We start from the raw sequence: 23,484 nt of genomic DNA, 5'->3' as shown, positions 1-23,484 counted from the left end.
GAAGGCTCAGCTTTACAAACCCCCTGAATTCATTCAAGCCAGGCTGCCTAGAGCAGAATCTAGATGTTTCCCCTCTCACCTGATTTACTGTTCTCAGGCCAGGTTGTGGGGGTTTCTGGCAAACTATCTTGGATTCCCCAGGCTTGCATACAGGCAGGCAGAACAGCTGCCCATAATGAAAGCAGTGGATCAGGGCTGCTTCCAGATCATCCACTCGCCTTCCCCACCGTGCCACAAGAGATGACCTAGCTCTCTCCCCAGTATTCTAAATGAGGATGGTGAGCTTGTCTGCCACATCAAGCGATCTCTGAATTAGAAGAAGCTAGACTAGGCTAGAGGAGGAATTAAAGAACCTCTTAATGAGTGTGAAAGAGGAGAGAGCAAAAAATGATCTGAAGCTCAACATCAAAAAACCTAAGATCATGGCCACTGGCCCCATCATCTCCTGGCAAATAAAAGGGGAAGGCTTTCGCGAAGGCTTTCACGGACGGGATCTAATGGTTGTTGTGGACAGAGTGCTCTGTGCACAGAGTGCTGTCCTCTGAAGATGCCAGCCACAGAGACTGGCGAAATATTAGGAAGAACAACCCTCAGAACACGGCCAAAGAGCCCGAAAAACCCACAACAACCAGAAGGGGAAGAGATGGAGGCAGTGACAGATTTTACCTTCCTGGACTCCATGATCACTGTAGATGGTGACAGCAGCCATGAAATTAAAAGACACCTGCTTCTTGGGAGGAAAGCAATGACAAACCTCGACCGCATCTTAAAAAGCAGAGACATCACCTTGCCGACAAAGGTCTGCAAAGTCAAAGCTATGGTTTTTCCACCAGCGATGTATGGAAGTGAGAGCTGGACCATAAAGAAAGCTGACCGCTGAAGAATTGATGCTTTTGAATTGTGGTGCTGGAGGAGGCTCTTGAGGGTCCCCTGGACTGCAAGGAGAACAAACCTATCCCCTGAGTGCTCACTGGAAGGACAGATCCTGAAGCTGAGGCTCCAATACTTTGGCCATCTCATGAGAAGAAAGGACTCCCTGGAAAAGTGTTAGGAAAGTGTGAGGGCAAGAGGAGAAGGGGACAACCGAAGACGAGATGGATGGACAGTGTCATCAAAGCTACCAACATGAATTTGACCCAACTCCGGGAGGCAGTGGAAGACAGGAGGATCTGGCGTGCTCTGGTCCATGGGGTCACGAAGAGACAGACACGACTGAACGACTAAACAACAACAACAACAGACTAGACAGGGGAGCTGAGGACAAGGAGCAGGATACAAAGTTCTACAGCCCATCAGGAGCGTTTTCAGGCAGGTGTGGCAGTAGCCCATTCACATGCTCAGGAATGCTTGGCCCAAGGCAGTATCTGTGTTCTGAAAGCAACAGTCACACTGAAGATAAGTTTAAGGTCAGAAAACAGCACAGCTACTTTTTCCCCCTTCCTTAAAACAGTTCATCTGCAGAGCACTTCACAGGTAGAATCCTCACTGCATTGAACAGGGAAGGTTCTGTCCACAGAGAGATTGAAATAAATGTTCATTGCAGACAAAGACAATGGGTGTGTCAGTTTTGCCCTCCCAAAATTTACAGCAGGTTGTACTCCCGCTGCCAAATCTGCCACAAGAAAGTATTTTTCACTATGTTTTAATAGCTAAAAGCACAATGTTTTAAAGAATTTTTTTTATTTTGCTGTTAAACATAACACATTGATTTTTAAATTTTTTTTACACCACTGGCAAAGATAGGGCCAGAGGGAGACAAAAATAAACGAGGCAATTGTGCTTATAGGCTCCACAGATCCTTCCATAATAGTTTACTGTCAACGAAATCTGCTCCAATATATGAATGGGGCAAAGCCTTCTGCTGGTGGCAGTAACTTTCATGTCAAAATGACTTAGTAAGCTGCCACTTAGAAACTACAATAGTCACAACTGCAGAAGACTTTGGCAAAGTGGCATATTTGTGTCACTAAAAAGTTAGTGTAACCATATCCACAAAAGATGGCTTTACTCTCACACTGCATTTAATTGTCAGGGTTGTGATCTCAGCACTCAACTTCATAGCTGTTTATTTTTGCTTTAGGATTTCCTTTAGTGAGAGAGGTTTGTGTGTGTGCCCCAATGTAACTGGTTTTTCAGGCTTTACATGCTTATTTGTGGGAGTATTTTCCGAAGGAAAAAAAGGGGCAAGGGTTTTTAAAAATATTTGGAATTTTTCCACTGTTTATTCTATGCCATACTATTATGCATTAATCTTTATGGTGAGGTTTTCCAGAAGCTTTGCAGTTGATAAGGCATTTGCTTACAACTCTTCACAGCCATAGCATGGATTGTCTTACAGAGAACAGAAGCAGCCAGCAAGGGGATGTCGAGGGAGGAGGTCTCACATTCCACCTTGAATAACTTTGCCTTCCCCCCCTCTCTGTGTGTGTGCAAGCAAGGTGACTAGGGATTAAGCCAGACGGATTGCACCCCTGGAGCCCTCTATAGATTAGAGATCATCAAGAGGCATGGCAGCCATACTCCCTACTATCATCTCTTGCAGGCAAACCTCTGGGTGGAGCTTTCTCAGCTGGTGCTTTGGTTAGGAACCAGGCATCACTCCCCCTCCCCATTCCCTACACAAGGAAGAGGGAAGAGAAAGCAAACCCTCAATCCATACTTCAGCCAGTGCAGGTTCTCCAAGGTCAGGGCAAAGACAAAACCTTTATATGCTAGTTCAGAACAACTGTACAGAACAACTGGGTTTTTTTCCTGCTTAAGGGAAGACCAGCACAGTGGTAAACCCACTGTGATTATTTCTGATCTATTATTAGAGGTAACAGGTTTCCTCTTCCATCCCACCTGGTCTCACTGTAACCTATAGCAGAAGCATGCCCAGGAAAGTCTATCAGGAGACCTAAACCCTTGATATGAATGAATGAATGAATACTTTATTACAGTCAAAGACCAGTAAAACCAACTTAATATAAAATAGATAGATATAATTATAGTTTTATAAAGTCAGTCAGGGTAATAAAATTCCATTAAAACATGATAAAACAACCCCTTCTTTCCAGTTAATAACATCATTTATCCGTAATATAAGTAAAACCTCAGCCAGTGTTATATTAAAAGCACTATATTATCCATCTAAAATCACCTACCCAAACATCTGATTACGAATAACCATTGATCCAGCACAGAATTTGGCCACTTGTATCGTAATATAAGGGGTACTGTCAGAGAGTATCAACTGGACATAATCCTCCTCTGATCTCCTGGGAGATTTACAGATAATAGGTGATAAAAGCTCCATACGAAGATCCCGATAGCAAGTACAGAATATGAATGATATGCCAGTTAAAGTCCATGGGCTGGAGTCTCCCCCCACTCCAACTAAATGAATGGCCACCGAGGACAGGAAATTCTGGGCACCACAATTAATGATATCTTGCAACAAGTCCTTCCTAGCTATACTCAGGAAAAAGAGGGTCTGTCGCACTGATCATGAAAAAGGAGACAGAACACTAAAGCACTAAGTGACTTTTGACCAGATTACAGTGGTGCCTCACATTGCGACGTTAATTCGTTCCACAAAAATCGCTGCAGAATAAAAATGTCGCTATACAATATTAAAAAGCCCATAGAAACGCATTTAAACCCCTTCAATGAATTCCTATGGGCTGGAAACTCACCGTTGAGCGAAGATCCTCCATAGCGCGGCCATTTCTGGTGCCTCTTAAGCGAGGAAAAACAGCGTGCGACCATTTTGTTTACCCAGCGGCCATTTTGAAACCGCCAATCAGCTGTGCGAAAATGGTCGCTTTGCGATGACCAGTTCCCCAAGCAGGGAACCGATCATCGCAAAGCGAATTTCCCCCATAGGAAACATCGCAAAGTGATCGCTTTTGCGATCGCAAAAAATGTGTCGCAAAGCGATTTCATCGCTAAACGGAGCGATCACTATGCGAGGCACCACTGTACTTGAAGTTGGTAACTAGCACTTTAAGTTGCCTGGTGAACTAATACCCAATGAAGCTGATGAAAAGGTAGAATTTTGCTATCATCTGCCATCATGTTGCTTCTAATATATGTCAAACATATGAATTAATGACCTCCAAAAGGTCCTTCATTAATAGCCCTGCTCAGGTCTTTCTAACTGAAGTCTGTGGCATCCTTCATCAAGTCAATTCATCTCCATTTTTTTCTGCTGCCTTCTACTTTCCCTAGCATTGTATCTTCCAACTTGTCTTCTCATTGTACGTCAAATGTATAATTAAATTCTTCTATTTTAAAAAAAACACAACTCCTGTTTATGGGTGTGAGATATTGTACTTCTTTATCCACAATTCAAAACACCAGGAAACAACCCGACATTACTGAACAATATTGTGCCTACACTGCCAGAAGGAAAAACAATACCAAGTTTTACCTAGCAAAGGGCAACCTGAATGTTGACAACACCAATGGCAACAGTCAAGAGGGTCTACAGGATACCCTCTTGTGCTCACTAACATTCTTAAAGTGACACCAAGCAAGGAAAAATCCCAGAAGCTGATCCCTTTTTCATCAGTTAACCATTTCTCACCCAAACACAGAGCAATTGTGTGAGGGCTGATTGACCAATTTGAATTATCAGGATTAGGTAAATCAATCTCTTTAAATTCCATTAATTCAAATGGGCCTAATCTGGTTGCAACTTACTGAAGTAATGAGAATGAAGATGATTAATTTAATTAAATTAAAAGCTAAGTGTGAAATTGTGCTGTTTGAAGGCATCAACAAATGTTCTTAATACATTATGTCTAAGCTCTCAGAAAATGTGCAGAATTAGTGTTTCAGTCTGAACTGATAAAAGGCACTTTTGGCCACTTTTGTCATCTGAGAATTCAGAGGATTCCTAAAATATGAATCTAATTTTTTCAAGCAGAGTACAAACTCACTCCAAACAGGTTGAGCTCCTATTGCTGGATTAACAGCCTTCCTAAACAACAGTGATTCTGTCTTGTCTGGTTTGGTCATTCTTCATTCATCAGCTGATGTGGGCTATGGTCCATGAAAGCTTATAATATCATAAATGCAACCGTTTTTGTAGCACCATTGGGTGCCTTATTCTTTTAACCTACAGTGGTCCCTCGCAAGACGTCTGCTTCGCATAACGACGAATTCACTTTACGATGAGGTTTTCAGAGCGATCTTATGCTTCATTTAATGATGTTTCCTATGGGCGCTTTTTGCTTTACGATGTTAGAGACCTTGCCTCGCAAGACGGTTAAATTTTAGGTCCCTGTTTTTCGCTTTACAATGTTTTTGACAGCTTGGTCTTGCTTCGCTATATGAGTCTTTTAATGGTCTCTGTTTCGTTAGATGGCTGTCTTCGCTTGGGAACCGTGTTTCACTTAACAATGTTTCCTATGGCAATTTTCACTTTACAATGACAATCCATTCCCATTGCAATGGATTATCAGGTTTTCAATGCATTTCAATGGGAAAACATGTTTCGCAAGACGATGTTTTCGCTTAACAGCGATTTTCGCGGAATGAATTAACATCGTCTTGCGAGGCACCACTGTACTTTAAATCCATTTTCAGATAACACTTCAGAACCTCTTTAACCTGGGATACTAGTGGATTACACTGCAATTCTCCAGATGATTATCCCCTGTATTTTCATAAAATGTTGAATAATGTTGAATACGGAACCTTGAGAGAAACCACAAGCCAAATGTCAAGGAATTGGAGCAGTAATTCTGTAGTCTATTCTCTAGGAAAGAACACAACTACAGTAATACAGTACTCCTAGCCACATATAATGATAGCATGATGAATCATAATGGAAGTCAACAGAACTGACAGTGATTCATTCATGCAATGATATAGCAACAGTTCCCAAAGCATATGATCAAGCATATTACTGTACTATAAAGAGTTGAACTTTGTCTTTTAAATTTAAAATCAGCCATCATGTTGGATGCATACACTACTTTTCATCCTTCACAGACTCCTGCCTTTATGTCCACACCTTGGGGCCTTTTATGCCCCCTTTCCATGAAAGATCCAGAGGTAAACATAGCAACAGAGAAGCCATTTCATGTAGTGATTATTAGGTAAGTGTGTGTTTATTCTCAGTGGTTGTGCCTGATTCTGAAAACCAGCAGCAAGCAACATAAATCGAGTCCAGTTGACTTCTGCTGGATCTGGTTGCCCACCACAATTTTAACAGGCAGATGGACTTGACAGCCACACTATAAAGGATTCCATTACTGTTCAGGCAAGTATCTGGGCAATTCTAAATAGAACAAAAGCAAAAAATTGAGGTCGTGGCACTTTAAAGACTGCTACATTTTAAAGTAAGCTTTCATGGAACATTGTCCACTTCTTCAGACATACAGTACAATTTACAGTGTCTGACAAAGTAGGCAATGTTCCACAAAAGGTTATATTAAAATATAGCAGTTAGTCTTTAAAGTGCATTGTTACATAACAGCACTGATGTTACCTGTCTGTCATGGGTTTGGAGGGAAAGTTCCATCCTATGGGGAGTGGAAGGCGGGACATCAGGAGGAGGGGCTGTACTGTATAAATATGTGATGCCTGTGTGGTGAAGAGAAGATGCTGAGACAGACTGTGAGACACTGGGTTGGGACGAAGCAGCAGCTGGGGAAGAAGAAGCTGTTGTGGGAGTCTGTGTGTCAGACAGGGTACTTCTGTGTGTCAGAGTACCAACCTGATAGGTTCAGGTGTCTGTTGGGTAGCCAGAACTGATGGGTTCAGGGTCTGTGCTTTAAGTTAAAGGTTCTAGGTGAACCAAACTGTATGCTTGTGTGTGTGAGAATAAGCCACGTTACTTTATTTTATTCACCTGATTGTTTTATTTCCCTGTGTGTATTTAAAATAAACCTTATTCTTTTGTTGTTTAAAAATCCATCCCTGGTCTGTGTGACTTATTATAGGGAATGGTTGGTGGCAGCTTAGTAACTGTGTGATAGATCCCAGTAGGTCTGGGTTTGTCACATTGATTGGTGTCCAGCGTGTGGGATACGACTGGTCCAGTTGTCCAGCGGTCCAGCAAAGCCTTGGCAAGTGTGCCCAGAGCAAGGGGGGTCTAGTCAGGGACAGTCTGAGGCGCGTAGGTAATCTTCTAGGTGTACCTCACGGGGAGGTGCACTAGTAGAAGAACGTGCCAACTGGGGAGACTTAGATTAAGGTGCTCTGAGGCAGCCTGATTTTGGCGGGAAAACGCTGAGGCAAAACTGCGTAGCAACAGTGAGCTAGCTTGCCAGCTGAGAGGCCCAGCAGAGGGGGGTAGGCTCTGACTCGATACTGTTGCAAATTTAGTGCTGAAGAACAGCAGCAATCTCTAGGAGAGCTGGTTCTGAGGCAAGAAGGAAAAAAGTGGTCGTTTTATTTTGAGGCTTGACTTTTTAAAGCAGCCTGTTCTGAGGGGGGATTATGCCCTTGACTCGAAGTCAAGTAACAGACATGGGTGAAGTGAAAGACCCCCAGATTGACCAAGGTTCTGAGGATGAATTTGGCTCAGTGCAGGGTGACAGCACAGGAGAGCAGGACCCAGAACTCAGGAAAATACTCCTAGCCCAACAGCATGAACTGAGGGTGAGGGAAATGGAGGAAAGGTTAGAGAGAGCGAGAATGGAGAGGGAAGAAAGAATGGAGAGAGAGAGAATGGCGTTTGAATTAAGAAAACTGGAACTGATGAACCAGAACAATAATAATAATAGGGATTCTGAGGGAGGCCAACTGTCTAAGGCTGACCTGAAGAAATTCCCTGTGTACCACAAGGGAGATTGTCCTGAGGTGTTCTTTTCCTTAGTGGAAAGAGCGTTTGTGGACTTCTCAGTGAGGGAAACTGAGAAGATGACCATCATGCGATCTTTAATCAGTGGTAGCCTGGCTGAGGTTTATGCCGAGATGCCTGAGGAATTGATGAAAGATTTTGCAGAGTTTAAAAAACTGGTGTTTGCAAGACATGGGATAAATGCAGAGCAGCTGAGACAAAGGTTCAGGTCCCTCACTAAAAAACCAGAACAGACTTTTACCCAAGTGGGGGCCCAATTGGTGAGGCTGCTTGAGAAATGGCTATCGCAGGAGGGAATAGAGACCTATGAGCAGCTTAAAGACTTGATAGCCCTGGAACAGTTCTATTCAGTCCTGCAGGGGGAATTGAAATTCCAGGTGAGGGAAAGGAAACCGAAATCTGTGGCAGCAGCCGCAGAGATCGCAGATTTTATCTCCCAAATAAGAAAGCCCTTGGGTGAGGGGAAATCTGTAGGTAAACCCAAAGAAACCTACAGCAAGTACTCTCAGGGACCAGGGAAAAGCCAGCAAGGGGGAGGGGCCCATGGTGAAGGGAAGCCCTCAGACATGAAACCAAGACCTCAGATTTTGGAGGGAAAACCAAAACAAGATGAGAGAGAATCAAAATACGCCAGAAAATGTTATTTCTGTCAGGGAAAGGGTCATCTAATCTCAGAGTGTGAGAAATTAAAGCAGCTAAAAGGAATGGTGCCTCAGAATTCTAGTGGGACCAAGCCAAAAGCTGTGTTCTGTGTCCAGAAAGAGCAAAGCTCATTGTCACAGAGGGAGCCTGTTGCCATGACTACTCAGTCTGGAACAGCTACCTATGCTGATCAGGCTGAGGAAAATGGTCCTCTTCTGGAGGTAAAGCGCTGCTTGCTGATAAAAACAGATTCTCAGTTGTTTGAGACAGCAGGGGTGGACGTAGGAATACTTGACCGTCAGTATAGGGGGCTGCGGGACACTTGTTCCCAGGTAACCCTGTGCCATCCAGATATTATTCCTAGGGAGTTTATAATCCCAAATGAGAGCATGAAGGTGGCAGGGATTGAGGGGCAGATAATCTCTCTGCCAGTAGCAGAGGTACCTGTCAACTTTCAAGGCTGGAGGGGAGATTGGCGGATAGCGATTTCATCGACTCTGCCAGCAGCCGTGCTCGTGGGAAATGACCTGGCTGAACATGTGAAAAGGGTGCTAGTGATTACACGCTCACAAGCCACCACAGGGACAGTTCAGGGGGGTAATGATGAGCCAGAGGCGGAAGCAGAGGGGAGTTCAGAAGCTGTGGTGGAAACTTTAACCACAGACAGCAGATTTGGACAGGAGCAAAAGGCAGACGCCACTCTCCAAAAGTGTTTTGAACAGGTGACTGACGCCCAGCTAACACCTGAAACCCCAGTGAGATTTCTGGAGAAAAAGGGGATTTTATATAGAGAAACCCTGAGGAATATCTCAAAAGGGGGAGATGGGATCAGAAGTCAGCTGGTGGTACCTGAAAAGTATCGCCCCATGATCTTACAAAGGGGGCACTCTGACATGTTTGCTGCACACTTAGGAGTCAACAAAACACAGCAGAGAATCACACAGAATTTCTACTGGCCTGACATAGGGAAGCAGATCAGGGAGTTCTGTAAACAATGCGATGTATGTCAAAGGCAGGGGAATAACCGCGATAGGACCAAAGCAAAGTTGTGCCCTTTGCCTGTGATTGACACTCCGTTCAAATGCATAGGGGTGGATATTGTGGGACCTTTGCCCAAGGCCACAAAGAGGGGGAACAGGTTCATCCTAACAATTGTGGACAAGCCTGATGGGAGCATTAGGTTTTGTGTTGATTACAGGAAATTAAACCGTGTAACCACTCCTGATGCCTACCCAATGCCCAGGCTAGACAACCTGATTGAAACCATAGGGGGTTGTCGGTTCATCTCATCATTGGACCTGGTAAAGGGATATTGGCAATTAAGAATTGATCCCAGGGATCAAGAAAAGACTGCCTTTTGCAGCCCTTTTGGTCTCTATGAGTTTCGAGTCCTGAGCTTTGGTCTCAGAAATGCACCAGCCACATTCCAAAGGCTGATGGACCAGACCTTGGCAGGGCTCAGTGACTTTACAGTGGCCTACATTGACGACATAGGGATCTTCAGTAATACCTGGGAAGATCACCTGATACACCTGGAGTTAGTGCTGCAGAGGTTAAGTGCAGCAGGGCTAACAGTAAAGGCCAGCAAGTGTCAGCTGGGTAGCCCAGAAATAAAATACTTGGGTCACATGGTAGGGGGAGGAATGATAAAACCCCTGGAGGCCAAAATAGAAGCAGTTCGTGATTGGCCCAGACCCAACACCAAGAAAAAAGTCAAATCATTTCTTGGGTTGGTGGGCTACTACAGAAAGTTCATCCCGAGGTTTAGCGAGATTGCGGCTCCGCTGACCGATCTGACGAGGAAGAAGGCTGATGACCGCATCCCGTGGACCAGCGACTGTGAGGCGGCGTTCCAGAGGTTGAAGGAGGCGTTAATCAACTATCCTGTCCTGCGTGCTCCAGACTTCGACCGGGAGTTTATAATCTACACCGATGCGTCTAACAGCGGGGTAGGAGCAGTTCTGTGCCAGGAGGATGAGAATGGTGACCAGCATCCAGTGTCCTACCTGAGTAGGAAACTTCAAAAAGGTGAGAGACATTTGGCAACCGTGGAGAAGGAGTGTTTGGCCATAGTCTACGCGATCCAGAAGGCCAAGCCTTACATCTGGGGAAGACATTTTATTCTGTGTACTGACCATTCACCATTGCAATGGTTAAAGACAATGAAAACCCACAATAGCAAACTTATGAGGTGGGCTTTGGACTTACAGGACTATGACTTTGAAGTGAAGGTGGTCAGAGGGTCAGTGAACTGTGTTGCTGACGCCTTATCAAGAAGACCTGAAGACTGAAGACGGCGAAAGAACATGGACTATATGTATATAATGAAAACAAAAAGTTAAAATGTACCTGGTTTTAAATTGGTTTGTATGAATAAAGGTAAATTGATGTACTGTATATGGTAAAATGTTTAAATGCATATTTGCTATGGTTAACTTGGTATGTAAGTATTATAGGGTATGTATAACTGTTGTTGTATGTTTTATACAGGTTGTTTTTTGGTGAAAAGCACCTTAGCTTTCCCCCTACAAAACAACTTTTAAAGAGGGGAGGTGTTACATAACAGCACTGATGTTACCTGTCTGTCATGGGTTTGGAGGGAAAGTTCCATCCTATGGGGAGTGGAAGGCGGGACATCAGGAGGAGGGGCTGTACTGTATAAATATGTGATGCCTGTGTGGTGAAGAGAAGATGCTGAGACAGACTGTGAGACACTGGGTTGGGACGAAGCAGCAGCTGGGGAAGAAGAAGCTGTTGTGGGAGTCTGTGTGTCAGACAGGGTACTTCTGTGTGTCAGAGTACCAACCTGATAGGTTCAGGTGTCTGTTGGGTAGCCAGAACTGATGGGTTCAGGGTCTGTGCTTTAAGTTAAAGGTTCTAGGTGAACCAAACTGTATGCTTGTGTGTGTGAGAATAAGCCACGTTACTTTATTTTATTCACCTGATTGTTTTATTTCCCTGTGTGTATTTAAAATAAACCTTATTCTTTTGTTGTTTAAAAATCCATCCCTGGTCTGTGTGACTTATTATAGGGAATGGTTGGTGGCAGCTTAGTAACTGTGTGATAGATCCCAGTAGGTCTGGGTTTGTCACATGCATCAATGTTTTTTTTTGCTTTTGTTGTTTTGTTTTATTTTTCTTGTTGAAATGCTTGCAAAGACTAACACAGCTACAATTCCAAAAGCTCGATATAGGCCATTTGTCTGTTCACTAGGTACATCTGAAAAATACTCTGACAGATTTCAGCAACTTTGTTCCTGCCAGATTACAACTCCCATCAACATTATCCCCTATGGCTATCTACATGACTGGGTCATGGGAATTGTATTCCAGCTCATCCGCAAGGCATCAGTTTGGGAAAGACTGACCTGAAATATAATAAACATGTGCACATAATGAAAGAACTCTCCTAGCATTAATATAAGATTATTTTTTTTCAAATATTAAATCAATGTCTACACTTTCAGCTCAAATGCTAGAAGTTAGCTATGGTACTCTTTTTGGGATTATTTATTTACAATTTAAAAAAATCATAGGTACAGTTACTCAGTAGGATTTGCTATCTGGTTTTTTTCTCTCCTCCTCTATCACAGTGAAACATGAGTAAACAAGTTCATTAGCTAGCAAAGTACACGCCCCGAAACTGTCTCACCGAAACATTTACCTCATAACGTTAAAAGTACTGTATTGAAGTAGTCAGTCTCTTTACACTCACTCTCCGGATAAAGGTCAAAAAAAGCCACTCTTGCATGCAACTCATAAAATACCAAAGTACACAGCAAATACTGTGCACACAGAGATAATAATGCACAAGCTAGAGAGTTCTAAGTCTAGTTTCCAATCCTTTAATAAATGACTGCCAACTTAAGAAGGGGGGCTGCTTAAAAGAAAATGGATGGTAGATAACATAAATACTGGTCTTCACATTTATAGCATCTGTACCTTATCTCAGATGTGGTATTACTAATATCTCACAACTCAGGAAAAATACATTTTCAGACTATAACACCTCCAATTTTGAGAGTTGTACTCAAAGAAAATAACTTTTCCAAGCTGTGCTCGTAGTTAACAATAGATTGGTATATAAAGCCCTAAAATTGTCAAAAAAGCATTTGGACCTAGTAAACTACAGTACAAAGAACCAATTCATTTAACTACCCTGTATATGGCCTCAAAAACTTTTCTCTAATCTGAGTGTACCAACTCATCAAGCTTGCTCACCATAACAACAAACTGCAGTTTAAGACATTACCACACAACTGAGAAAGCTCAGTGACCACAAACATAGGACAATCCAGGCAGAAGTATGTGTACCTGGGCTGTGCCTTCTTATCAAGAATTAACCTTAAAACATGCTGTTTCAACAATCGCTGCTTAGGTGCTGGCTTAATGCCATGCCCCACATATCATTACAAAACATGATGGCAGACCAGGGCTGCAGTCAGAATAAATGACTGCATCATAGTAACTTGAGAAATAGTGGAACTTACCCATTCCTCTACGTTGGGAGCTTCTTCTAAGTCTTTTGTTTGATCCCACAGGATATTTGTTTTACCGTAGTAATTAATTTTACTTCTGGTCTTTACTGCAAAGATTATTATGATGATAAGAGCTGCAACCATCAAGAAGCCTAATACAATGGCAATAGCCTAAGGAATAGAAAAATAGATGTTTTATTTCTAAATCTACCAGCAAAAGGTTTGAAACAGAAGTTACAAGCAAATAGTGCAGACCAGCCATTCAAACTTTATTTCAGCCCAGTGATTTTGGCCAACTTCCTCTTCCAGCCACAGTTTTTTTTAACTCAGGGTGGGTAACTCTGAGTTAAAAGGGTGGTCCATACATCTCCTGGGCCTCAGAGAGCTACACCCCTTCCCCCAATACCCAAATCATCTCTACTGTCTTGGGGGGGAGGCCCCCTTCCCAAAGACAGAAAAGTTGAGGATATGTAGTGAAAATGTCCCTGTGCCCCTCTGAGGGCACAAGAGGCCTTTTAAAATATAAGAATCAGGGATTCCATGGGGGCACAGCGATACTGGGGGGGGGGGGAGAGCACATACGGCCACCATTTGAACACCTTTGTTCTAACTGTTCTTGACAAATAAACACAGAAGAAAATAATGCTATCCCTCACAGAGCAATTATTAAGAATTAATCTTTAACGCCCTTTAATCATCTAGTGTAAACAAATCCCATCAGTATTTCAATGTAGGTAGACTTTGTCACTCCTAGCCCACCATAATCTTTTAAAGAGACAGAATTTCAGGAATACAAGGTTTAATAAAGTAAATAGAATACTCTTAAAGTGTGACACAGAGGTGTTTTCCTCATTATAAAAGTTTAGTTACTCCTCAATTAACAAAGGATTAATTATGTGATTAAGCAGGTACTTTAAAAATAGTTTATCCTACAGTGATTTTATCTGAGAGGTATCTTTGTTTTCACACATTTTGCTGGTACTGTAAAACCCATAATTTGTGTCTGAATGCACTTTTTATTTATATACAGTAGTGCCTCGACTTATGGAATTAATCCATATTGGAACGGTGGCCCTAGGTCAAAATTTTCAGAAGTCTAAGCACCATTTCCCATAGGAATGCATTGAAATCCGATTAATCTGTTCCGGCTGAAGAAAAAATACATCATCATCATCATCTCATCATAAACAGAGCAAGTCCCATGCTGGGACTGCAAAAAACAAAAACAAATCCAAAAATAAACATTGGAGCAAGTCCTACGCTGGGACTAAAAAAAAAAACCACAGAAGCATAACCCCCCCAACCCAAATCTACCCTCCAAAACCCACCCAGAACAACTTTTTTTAAAAAGGAGCACCTTATCCGTCCGAAGCCTCCCAGGCTTCCACTGCTGCTGTGACTGCCACCGCTGGGAGCGTGAGCTGGCCGTGGCCGGGGGCGAGCGGCCAAAGCACCCCGGCCAGGCTCAAGCCTCCCGGCACTGGGTCACCACTGCTTCCGCGGTATCAGTGGCAGGGAAGCCCGGGAGGCTGAGCCTCCCTTTTCCTAACCGTTGGGGCGAAGAAGCAGCCTCTTCGCCACCAATGGTTTGAATTTCCCGCCCTTTCCCCCTGCCTTTTTCCTTTCGTAAGTGGAAGCTCCGGCCACAAGTCGAACCTAAATTTTGTGTCTAGAGCTTTCTGTAACTTGAAATTTTCGTAAAGTAGGGACGTCTGTAAGTCGAGGCACCACTGTACAGTGCACATATGCATGTATATATGCAAACACACACATACATACATACATTTGTGTTTGCAGGAATACATTTCAAAGTGTCAACTCTGATAGAAAAAGAACCATCAAAAGGAAAGTTGTAGTTTGTCTCAACTACATTTTTACTAGTTTGAGTCTGCTTTTGTCATGTTTGGAACCCATTTTCTGACACCTCTCTTCAACCCATCCTTATACATTAAAGGAAAGACAGAAGAGTACATAGAAAGAACAATTTATTTCATATTGACAGAAGGTCAATATGAAAGGTCTCAAAGGTCAACCTCTCTGATGATTTGTGCATTCAAGTGAAAAGCAACTGAGGTCCCAATATTAAGCATTTTACAGAGCAAATCTCATTGAATGGGATGGAATTTATAAATAAGCATGTTTAGCATCAAGCTTTGAAAAGAAATCTAATTTAAGCATAATTTTTCATGCTTGACCCAAAATTCCCTTGGGCAAGAACATACTTGCATTCTTATAATCACTGAAATACTATTGTAGACATTTAACATCTTTATGTTTTTTTCCAGAGGATTTTATAAATCCCTTCTTCTTGATCTTTGCAATAGTCTTAAGAGGTTAACCATTGCACTTCACTTTTTTTGTTTTTACACATGGTGGAACTGAAGCTTTTCCTAAACCCTTTAATGTACTTAGAACTACTACTATCCACATAATTGCCCAGGACAGATAACACAGGTTACTTAACTAGACTAACACAAGCAAAAAGAACAGCTAAAAGGATTGATAGATTTTCTTGACTTCATTTGTCACCTAGCACATATGTCCATAGTTCAAGTAGATCCCTAAGGGAGGAGGGGTGTCAGTTTTGGACTGAGGATTTACAAGTGTGATCTGACTCCTTTAAACAGATTCACAGTCAGTCCATCATGTTGGAAACTGGGTGAGGGACTCCAGAGTCTAAATTGCTTTGAGTCTGAACTCCCATCTCAATCTCTTGAGCACCGCTTATGGATCTATTTGTTTGGGAACAACAGTAAGAGCAATTTATTTCTTATTTGTTTTGTGGCATGTCCATCTTCCTCACTTTACTATGGGAAAGGGGGAGAGCAGTGATAATTGTTGTAACAATGACCAAATATCCACTGACTGGTGAAAATGAGGCACTGGCACAAAGCAATCAACAAATTAATTGATTCTAGATGCAGGATTTAACAGTGCCTTAGACTCAGAGGTTGAATACAAGTTGTGTTTCGTATTTGGAATGATGGATTTTACATTTACATACCTCCTGAGGTTCCACAACACAGTAATGGTACAAGTATTGGTTCACAAAGATCCCAGTGTTTGTAGGTGCATAGAACTGGCTGCACAGCATATAAATCTGATTGTAGAACACTGATCCAGAAGCTTGGGCTGTTGGGTTGACTGCCAGTATGTATACAATGGTTGCAATGAAGACCAAGAACAGCAAGATGGCACTTCCTATTATCACAAGGAGATAATACTTCCTTGTCCTGGACATGTTAGCCTTGGTAACGCTCGTTACAAAAACCACTAATGCAGCAATAAAGCAAAAAGCAGACATTGCAAGGATGAAGCCTTTTGCTGCACGTGGATCAATGTAATTCCCTCCAATGCCATATCCACCATAACTTCCATAGCCAGTGCCGCCATAACCATAATTGCCTCCGAAGCCTGCACCTCCAAAGCCTGCACCTCCAAAGCCTGTACCTCCATAGTTTGAGTACCCCAAACCAGTTCCCATGCCTCCGTAGAAGTCCATATCCCAAGGCAATGTAGAAGCAACACAAGCGAAGATGCCTATGCACATCACTATTATGAGAATGGACATGATTTTGATTATTCCCGGAGGAGACGACCATCTGTAGAAGTGTTGAATTTCGTCTTCCGGATAGTAGGAATATGCAGGCTGAGAGAACATGGGCTGAGAATGGAAATCGCCGCCATATATATTATTGCTTGGAGCATAATGGGAAGGCTTGCTACGAAGAGAAACAACCAAACAAACACAAAACATTGCCAGTTAAAAACTATTAACCTCTGACAAAGAAAAAATACTCAAAATGCTAAATTGGCTGTCTTAACACTGACTGAATATACTTTGTAAGCTGCATTAATACATACACACATATCCTGCCACATCTGAAGTATACAGGCTTATGGCTTATATAGACTTATTTCCTTACCATTCTCACTCAATATATATATATATAATCAGTTTTGTGGCACAGAAAGAACTCTTGTTAGAGATTATCTCTTTTGCTCACTTCTTTAATAGGCAACAGAGATACGTGCTGAGGGATTAGGGCAGGGTTGAGCAACTTTGATAGGGAGCTATACTTCCACTCTCAGATCTTCTACTCAAGGGATATACCAGAAATAGCAAAAAAAAAAAAAAAAGAGAGACAAAAACAAAAACACCATCCAACAAAAAAAACTGCAGGATAGCTCAGTGGTTTAGATAGCTGGCTATGGAGCCAGAGGTTGGGAGTTTGATTCCCCACTGTGCCTCTCTTTGACATGGGCTGGATTGGATGATCCATAGGGTCCCTTCTAGCTCTGCAGTTCTCAGATTCCAAAACTGAAGATTGAACAAAAATAGGCAGAGCCAAGATGTCAACTTCGAGTTTTGATTGTTTGGTTGGGAGGTGTTTCTGGGCTCAAGGAGCTTGCAATCCCCCTTCTGCAAAAAATAAAATAAAATAAAATAAAATAAAGCGCACACCCCCACATACACACACTGCTCTGAGATGTCCCCAGGACCAGAAAAACCCACCCTTCTTTAAAATTTATTTTTCATTTCTGAAGGTCATGGAGTAGGGGTTAGAGGAATCTTTAAAAATGTATTTGGTAGGCTGCACTTTACCCACTCTTGGATTACATATAGTCGGCACAATAGGCACCACCACTGCCAGCACTGTCCACTGAGGATGGTATCAAGCACCTTTGTTAAATACTTTTAGCAGCTATTCCAGTTACTGGGCAACTGTGTTTTGCATGTGTCTCAGGTCCATGAACTCAGCCAATTAACTCAGGAACCAGGGCACACTTTTTACACATCGTGACATAGTGTTTGGTTACTCAGTAAGTATCACTTCTTCCTTTCTAGAAAACATTTATTTTTAACCATGAAAACAGCAGGTACTACAGGGTAACATCTTGGCTTTTCTCTTCACTGGCCATAATGTAATGCATCTGGACAGTGGCGATTACAAATCTGTCATTACATTAAGCAACAGTGACAACACTGTGTTTCCAAGCCTAGTAAGTGGAAATCAGACTGAGAGTTGTTCCTGTTTTAACGGTCAGTTCTCAACAGATTTGCACACACCAATAAATATGTTATCAATCCAGTGGACTTTTAACAAATTGTAAGCTATATCTTACACAGAGGAGTTGCTATAGGGCAATCTGATATAGATAAGGAAGTGGGGAGATCATGTACTTAACATATCCTTTTCAAAGAAGTCATCCATTTCCATTGTTCATCACTGTTGATACTTTACTGGAGCCTTTAGGAGCTGAGAATCCTGGCTTAGGTAAATCTTAATACAAAGGCTTGAATATTTTAATTTTATGTGTTCTAAACAGTTTTAAATTTAATTTATGTTTTTAAATTGTCTTATACAGCTCTATAACCTGTCCTGAGACTTTGTGATCTCGGATTGGCTAGCAATGTTAAAATCCAACCACCAAAAGACTTGAGTTTGCTGGGAAATGCTGATCTACTGTATAAACCTCTTTGCTAAACAAAACCAGCATTCCTTCCTTCCTTCCTTCTCACAGCGCTACAACTAACAGAAGAGGCAGCTAGAGTACTGCTGAGAGACAAAATCTGTGACATTCCAGAGTTGCTAGACTCCAAATTCTATCAACCCCTGGCAGCATAGCCAATGACTGGTTATGATGGGAGTAGTGACCCAACATTGTTTGGAAGGTTACAAGGTTCTCAGCCCTAAACTACCCAATCATGCCCTTGAATCCACATCCCCATTTTATGATTCATATTCACAGTCTTTATATAATTTCAATATGCACCCTGTTTTCAGGGTGTGTAAAAATCAATGATTTTTTAACTTAAATTGATTTAAATTATTACTTAAATCACAATTTAAATTTAAAAAAAATTTAAAAAATTTAAATGATCAAAAAAATCCAATTTCTAATTTAATTTTATTAAATCAAATTCATCCTGCATATCTAGCATAACAGCAGCAGTACCTACAGTTTACACAACTCATGTTACGAGTTGCCAGGATTCATATCTTTAACAGTGTGCACTGCTTATCTGAAAGTAGATTAGCAAAATAGGTATTTACAATTCATCAGGTCGATAAGGCGGAGGACTTTCAAAAGGCCTGGACGACATAGTGGAAGCTCTGGATTGTCTAGCTGTACAATTTTATATCTAAAAAGGAAAAATAAAATCCAACATATTAGTAATCTTATTTCAGCGTATTAAATCAAACAAAATGCAATATGAGTAGTTGATCAGTTCAGTAGACCCCACCCATTCTACTGGGTATAATAGATCTGCATGTGCAATATCTATATAAACAAGTCTTCCAATCAAGGCACTTGCGCTCTCTAAATACTCCTAAATAAACTATTATGAATTCTACATAGAATTTAGTTATTTGCTATTTATATGAAAGTTCTCCTCCATACCATATATTTAACTGTTTAGAATTATTCTCTCTCTCTCTCTCTCTCTCTCTCTATTTGTTTAAACTTGTGCCACACCCATTTAGTGGAGTCACTACTCTGGCCAATGGCCAGGAAATAACAAAGGTGTATATTACAACAATTTAAAAAAAGAAAACTGAGAGAATTGAGCATATAAAAACAAAAACCCATTTTAATGTATTCTTGAAGGCTTTCACAGCCGGGATCTAATGGTTGTTGGGGGTTTTTCAGGCTCTTTGGCTGTGTTCTGAAGGTTGTTCTTCTTAAAATTTCGCCAGTCCCTGTGGCCGGCATCTTCAGAGGGCAGGAGTCAGAACTCTGATTGTGCTCTGTTGCATCCAACAACTGCAACAGAGCACAGACAGAGTTCTGACTCCTGTCCTCTGAAGGTGGCGGCCATTGGGACTGGAGAAACATTAGAAAGAACAACCTTCAGAACATGGCCAAAGAGCCAGAAAAATCCACAACAACCAAAAAAAAAAAAAAAAAACCTTTGGCAATGGTGTAATGGCTTAAGGTGTAATGGCTACATACATTGTTATATGCCATTAAGTTGCTTCCAACTTAGGGTGACCTTAGTAGGGTTTTGAGGTATGAAATTTATGCAATAATTTTACTAGAGGCATACATGCACCCATGAATTTCCATGGTCAATCATCAATTTGAACCCAAATCACCTAAGCCTTAGTTTGACACACCAGTACCTGATAACAGCTACATCACAATGGCTAAGGGTTATATATACCCAGTCCGAAATTATTCCCACATTCCATGAATCAAACAAGCTGCAATCCCCTCAGGTACTAGGGAATTTCCGGATTCCAGCTGTATTATTCTGCTGCAGTAAATGCTAGTTGATGAAAGCTTATATTGTACTATAGTTGTGTCACAAAATATTTAAGGATACACAAGACTTTGTTGCTTTTGCTAAGGAGTAATCGTCACTGAATTTAATGGCATTTACTTCTTCATAAGCAAAAACACTTCAGAGCTTAGGAAGGTGCAACTTAAAAATTATTTTAACAAAGTCAAAATATCACAAATGGCATCAAGCAGTGTGTTCTGGCAACACATACATTTACGTAACTTGAAACATTTTAGGTACATATAAAGTATACACATTAATTGCAGTCTTACATTTTGAACAAATTATCTTATAATTAAGCCATTTGCTGGAAGGCAACACACAGAAATGACAGAGCACAATTCAGTGCAGGATTCTGGGTGAAAGAGAAGTAGTAGCCAATTCCCCCTTCCACTGCATCCCTGTCATGCACCCTAAAAGCCTGCTCCCAAGGGCTGAAAACCCTATGAAACTAGTGTTGACCCCTGCTAGCTATCAGGGAGGGGAAGGAGAAAGGAAAAACTGGTGGTGCAGTACTAGTGCCACACCAGATTTAGGCTGGAACTTTTTTCCACCATGTTCGTTTTTCTAACTGAAAGACCTCTGCCACATAGTTCAAGAACAACAACAACAACAGAAACACACACACAACTAAGAAAAATGAGAGTGGGTAGGTTCAGATCACTCTACACATAATGCTTACAGGTTTAATCTGTTTTAATAATCTACATTTACACCTGTCATTATTTAAAGCTATGACAAGCCAATGTAGAACTATTTCCTAAAGTTTCTGAACAATTTTCAGAGGGGTACCTGCATTAGTCTGTTGCAGCAAAGACAATACTGTCTGTGGCCCATTGAGAATCAAACAATTTATTGCAACATGAGTTTGGGTAAAATTTGGCAAAAATTGTAGCTATGCCAAGCTTCCTTAGTCTTTTTAACAAACTGTTTACAATCTCTAGATGTGCCTGCAAAAGCCCTCCAGCTCACTACAGCATCCTAGCCCCTCGACTCAGCAAACAAGAATCAGTAACTTAGCACAAAGCAATCGGACACTGAAAATCTTTACCCTTTAACAGAAGAGTTACACACTATAATTCAATCAACATCTACTTGCAAGCAAGTCCTGCTGTGTTCAATGGGGTATACACTCAAGTATGTTTGCCCAGGATTTTAGCTTAGGAAACAGGGGGGAAAAGCTTAAAACCACTGAAGAAAACCCTTCATATGTTCTCTTAAGAATTATGCCATTGTGGTTGTGATAAAGAATAACTGAACAGAACAAGGAAACAGTGGGGATTTTAATCTGTTTTCACAATGCCAAAAAAGAGCCACAAGGTTATTTTATTAATTAATTAATGCAAAGTGTTAAAAATGTCTTCTTGATAAAAGAAACACGGTACCATTGAAGCAGCAGGAGTTTCACTGTTGCACAGAAAAATATAAAGGCAGGTGGCTGGAGGGATATGATTTTACAACTAAGAGTGAAACAATGCCTCTAACAATGGCCAAGAACTCTAATAATAAGCTAGCCTCCTTGGAGAATTTGTGCTCTCCAAGTATAGCTAGTAGGAGTACAGCCTGCTTGTACTTTCAGAGGAAAAAAACTCAGAGCAAAATAAAACTTCTCCACAAGACTGTAATAACAGCAAACAGATAAATGTTAAATTCACCATGGCGAGGGAAATGTAAGCAGCTGTTGGTTTGCCAGGCAAATCTGGAAGAAATATTTGTACAAGTCAGACCAGCACTCAAAACCCTTAACCTTTTCCCCTACAAAGCCTGAAATCATAAATCAAGGCCAGCACAAAGATTTCTGGCACCTTAAAGATAGGACCAGACATGGTGGATTGTAGACCATTTCCTGGAACGTATGAAGAAACTGTAGGCAGCCTTAAAGGTCTAGAGAATGTGGTCTTCTTTTTGAAGGACAAAGCTAGCACAGTGCTCTGCTGTAAACGGTTACAATTTATCAAGGGAGGAAAAAAGAGTATTTGGATAAAAACAACCCAAGCGCAGAATAAGACATAAACCCTCAATGGAATAAACAAAAAAGGCTTCTGGGACAAATCTTTATATTTTAATTTTAAAAAATGACCGGGAAAGAGAGGAACATCGCTCCTTTCCTCTCATCTCCTCCACCCCCCACCCCACCCCACCCCACCCCCTGAAGGACAGAGACCACAGCTTTCCATAACAGGAAAAGCCTGCACAAACTGGCTCCGCCAAGAGTGAGCAGAGAGAGTTCGCAATCTCAGATCAGGTCAAGGGATGGCTAAACGCCGCCCAGTGAGGCACAAGTGGCTTGGGGAGGGCGACAGGAAGGGATCTCGCGTCGAACTGTTGAAGAAAGAGAAGAAAGAAGGTGGCGAAGAGACCTGCCGCCCCGTCTTCCTCTTCCAAACTTATGAGTGTCCACCTGCACGCCTCAACGCGCGCCACTTCCCGACGCCTGTGTAACTCCGGTGTAACCGGGTCCCGCGCCACCGCCGCCGCCAACCCCCCCCCCGCCTTCCGCTTACCCGGACTGGCTCGCAGCAGCCCCGACGTGTGGAGTCTCCCTCCTGAGGAATCACATCGCTTCCTTCGCGAGCAACCAAAGCGCCCGGGAAGGCGAGCGCGCACCACACCTAGGGAGGAGTAGAGCATGCGCAGTTGGACCCGCGTACCTGGAGGGTGGGAAAAAGGGAGGGGAAAATGGAGGGCAGTCGCGAGCTGGCTTGCCCAACCCTCCCCCTCAGCGTCGAACCAGCTAAGCTGGCCCGGCGCCAGCAGGGCGCTTGGTTCGGAATGCGCGCGGGAGGGCGAGGCGCGGCGCGGGTGGCGGGGCTCCTGAGGGAGGGCGCCTCCCTCCAGCCCGAGTCACGGGCGGGCTCAAGAGTCACCCGGAAAAGGCGGCGGGAAGAGCATCCCTTTCGTGGATGTGACCTGTTCCCCTGAAACTCACCTGCGGGCGACAAACTGGTTGTTCCTGTTGTCGCTCCACAGGGAGGGCGCGCGCTCGCGGGCGCTTTTACAGCAGGGGCGAGGGGTTTCGAAACAGGAGCTGCGCGTCGCCTTCCCTTCACGGTTTCAGCCGCACGAAGGAGCAGCCAAGGGCTGAGCGGGATCCCACGAAGTGCCTGCTTTCGTTCCGGTTGGAGTTTCAGGCTGGTGACGATCCAGGGTGGTTCCTGGCAGACCCTTTTCCTCGAGTAAAGTCTGCCTCATGGTCCCTTTCTCTATTCCGGTAGACTTTTGAATGAGCCACCTAAGAAAAAGGCAGGAAATAAGAACAAGGGCGGACTCTTCTGTTC

The 23,484-nt window shown here is 42.5% G+C and overlaps 1 protein-coding gene across 2 annotated transcripts in view; it reads right to left on the bottom strand.

The window, feature by feature from the left end:
- Nucleotides 1–23,214, bottom strand: part of OCLN (occludin) — a 37,910-nt gene extending 14,696 nt beyond the window's left edge. Inside the window, exons 1-4 of one of the 2 annotated variants that reach the window (XM_072992620.2) lie at nucleotides 23,136–23,214; nucleotides 18,975–19,063; nucleotides 15,920–16,637; nucleotides 12,928–13,086 (exon numbers count right to left, since the gene is read on the bottom strand). In XM_072992620.2, coding sequence (XP_072848721.2) covers nucleotides 12,928–13,086; nucleotides 15,920–16,637; nucleotides 18,975–19,024 — 927 coding nt within the window. In that variant the 5' untranslated portion in view covers nucleotides 19,025–19,063; nucleotides 23,136–23,214. Of the gene's footprint in view, nucleotides 1–12,927; nucleotides 13,087–15,919; nucleotides 16,638–18,974; nucleotides 19,064–22,710; nucleotides 22,847–23,135 lie in introns of those variants that run through there. The other variant, XM_072992619.2, reaches the window with a different exon arrangement.
- Between the last annotated feature and the right edge of the window lie 270 nt (nucleotides 23,215–23,484).

This window comes from Pogona vitticeps, chromosome 2, assembly GCF_051106095.1.
Source record: "Pogona vitticeps strain Pit_001003342236 chromosome 2, PviZW2.1, whole genome shotgun sequence".
Classification (NCBI taxonomy): domain Eukaryota; kingdom Metazoa; phylum Chordata; class Lepidosauria; order Squamata; family Agamidae; genus Pogona; species Pogona vitticeps.
Note: the sequence above shows the minus strand (reverse complement) of the source record. Positions and strands in the feature narration are given on the sequence as shown.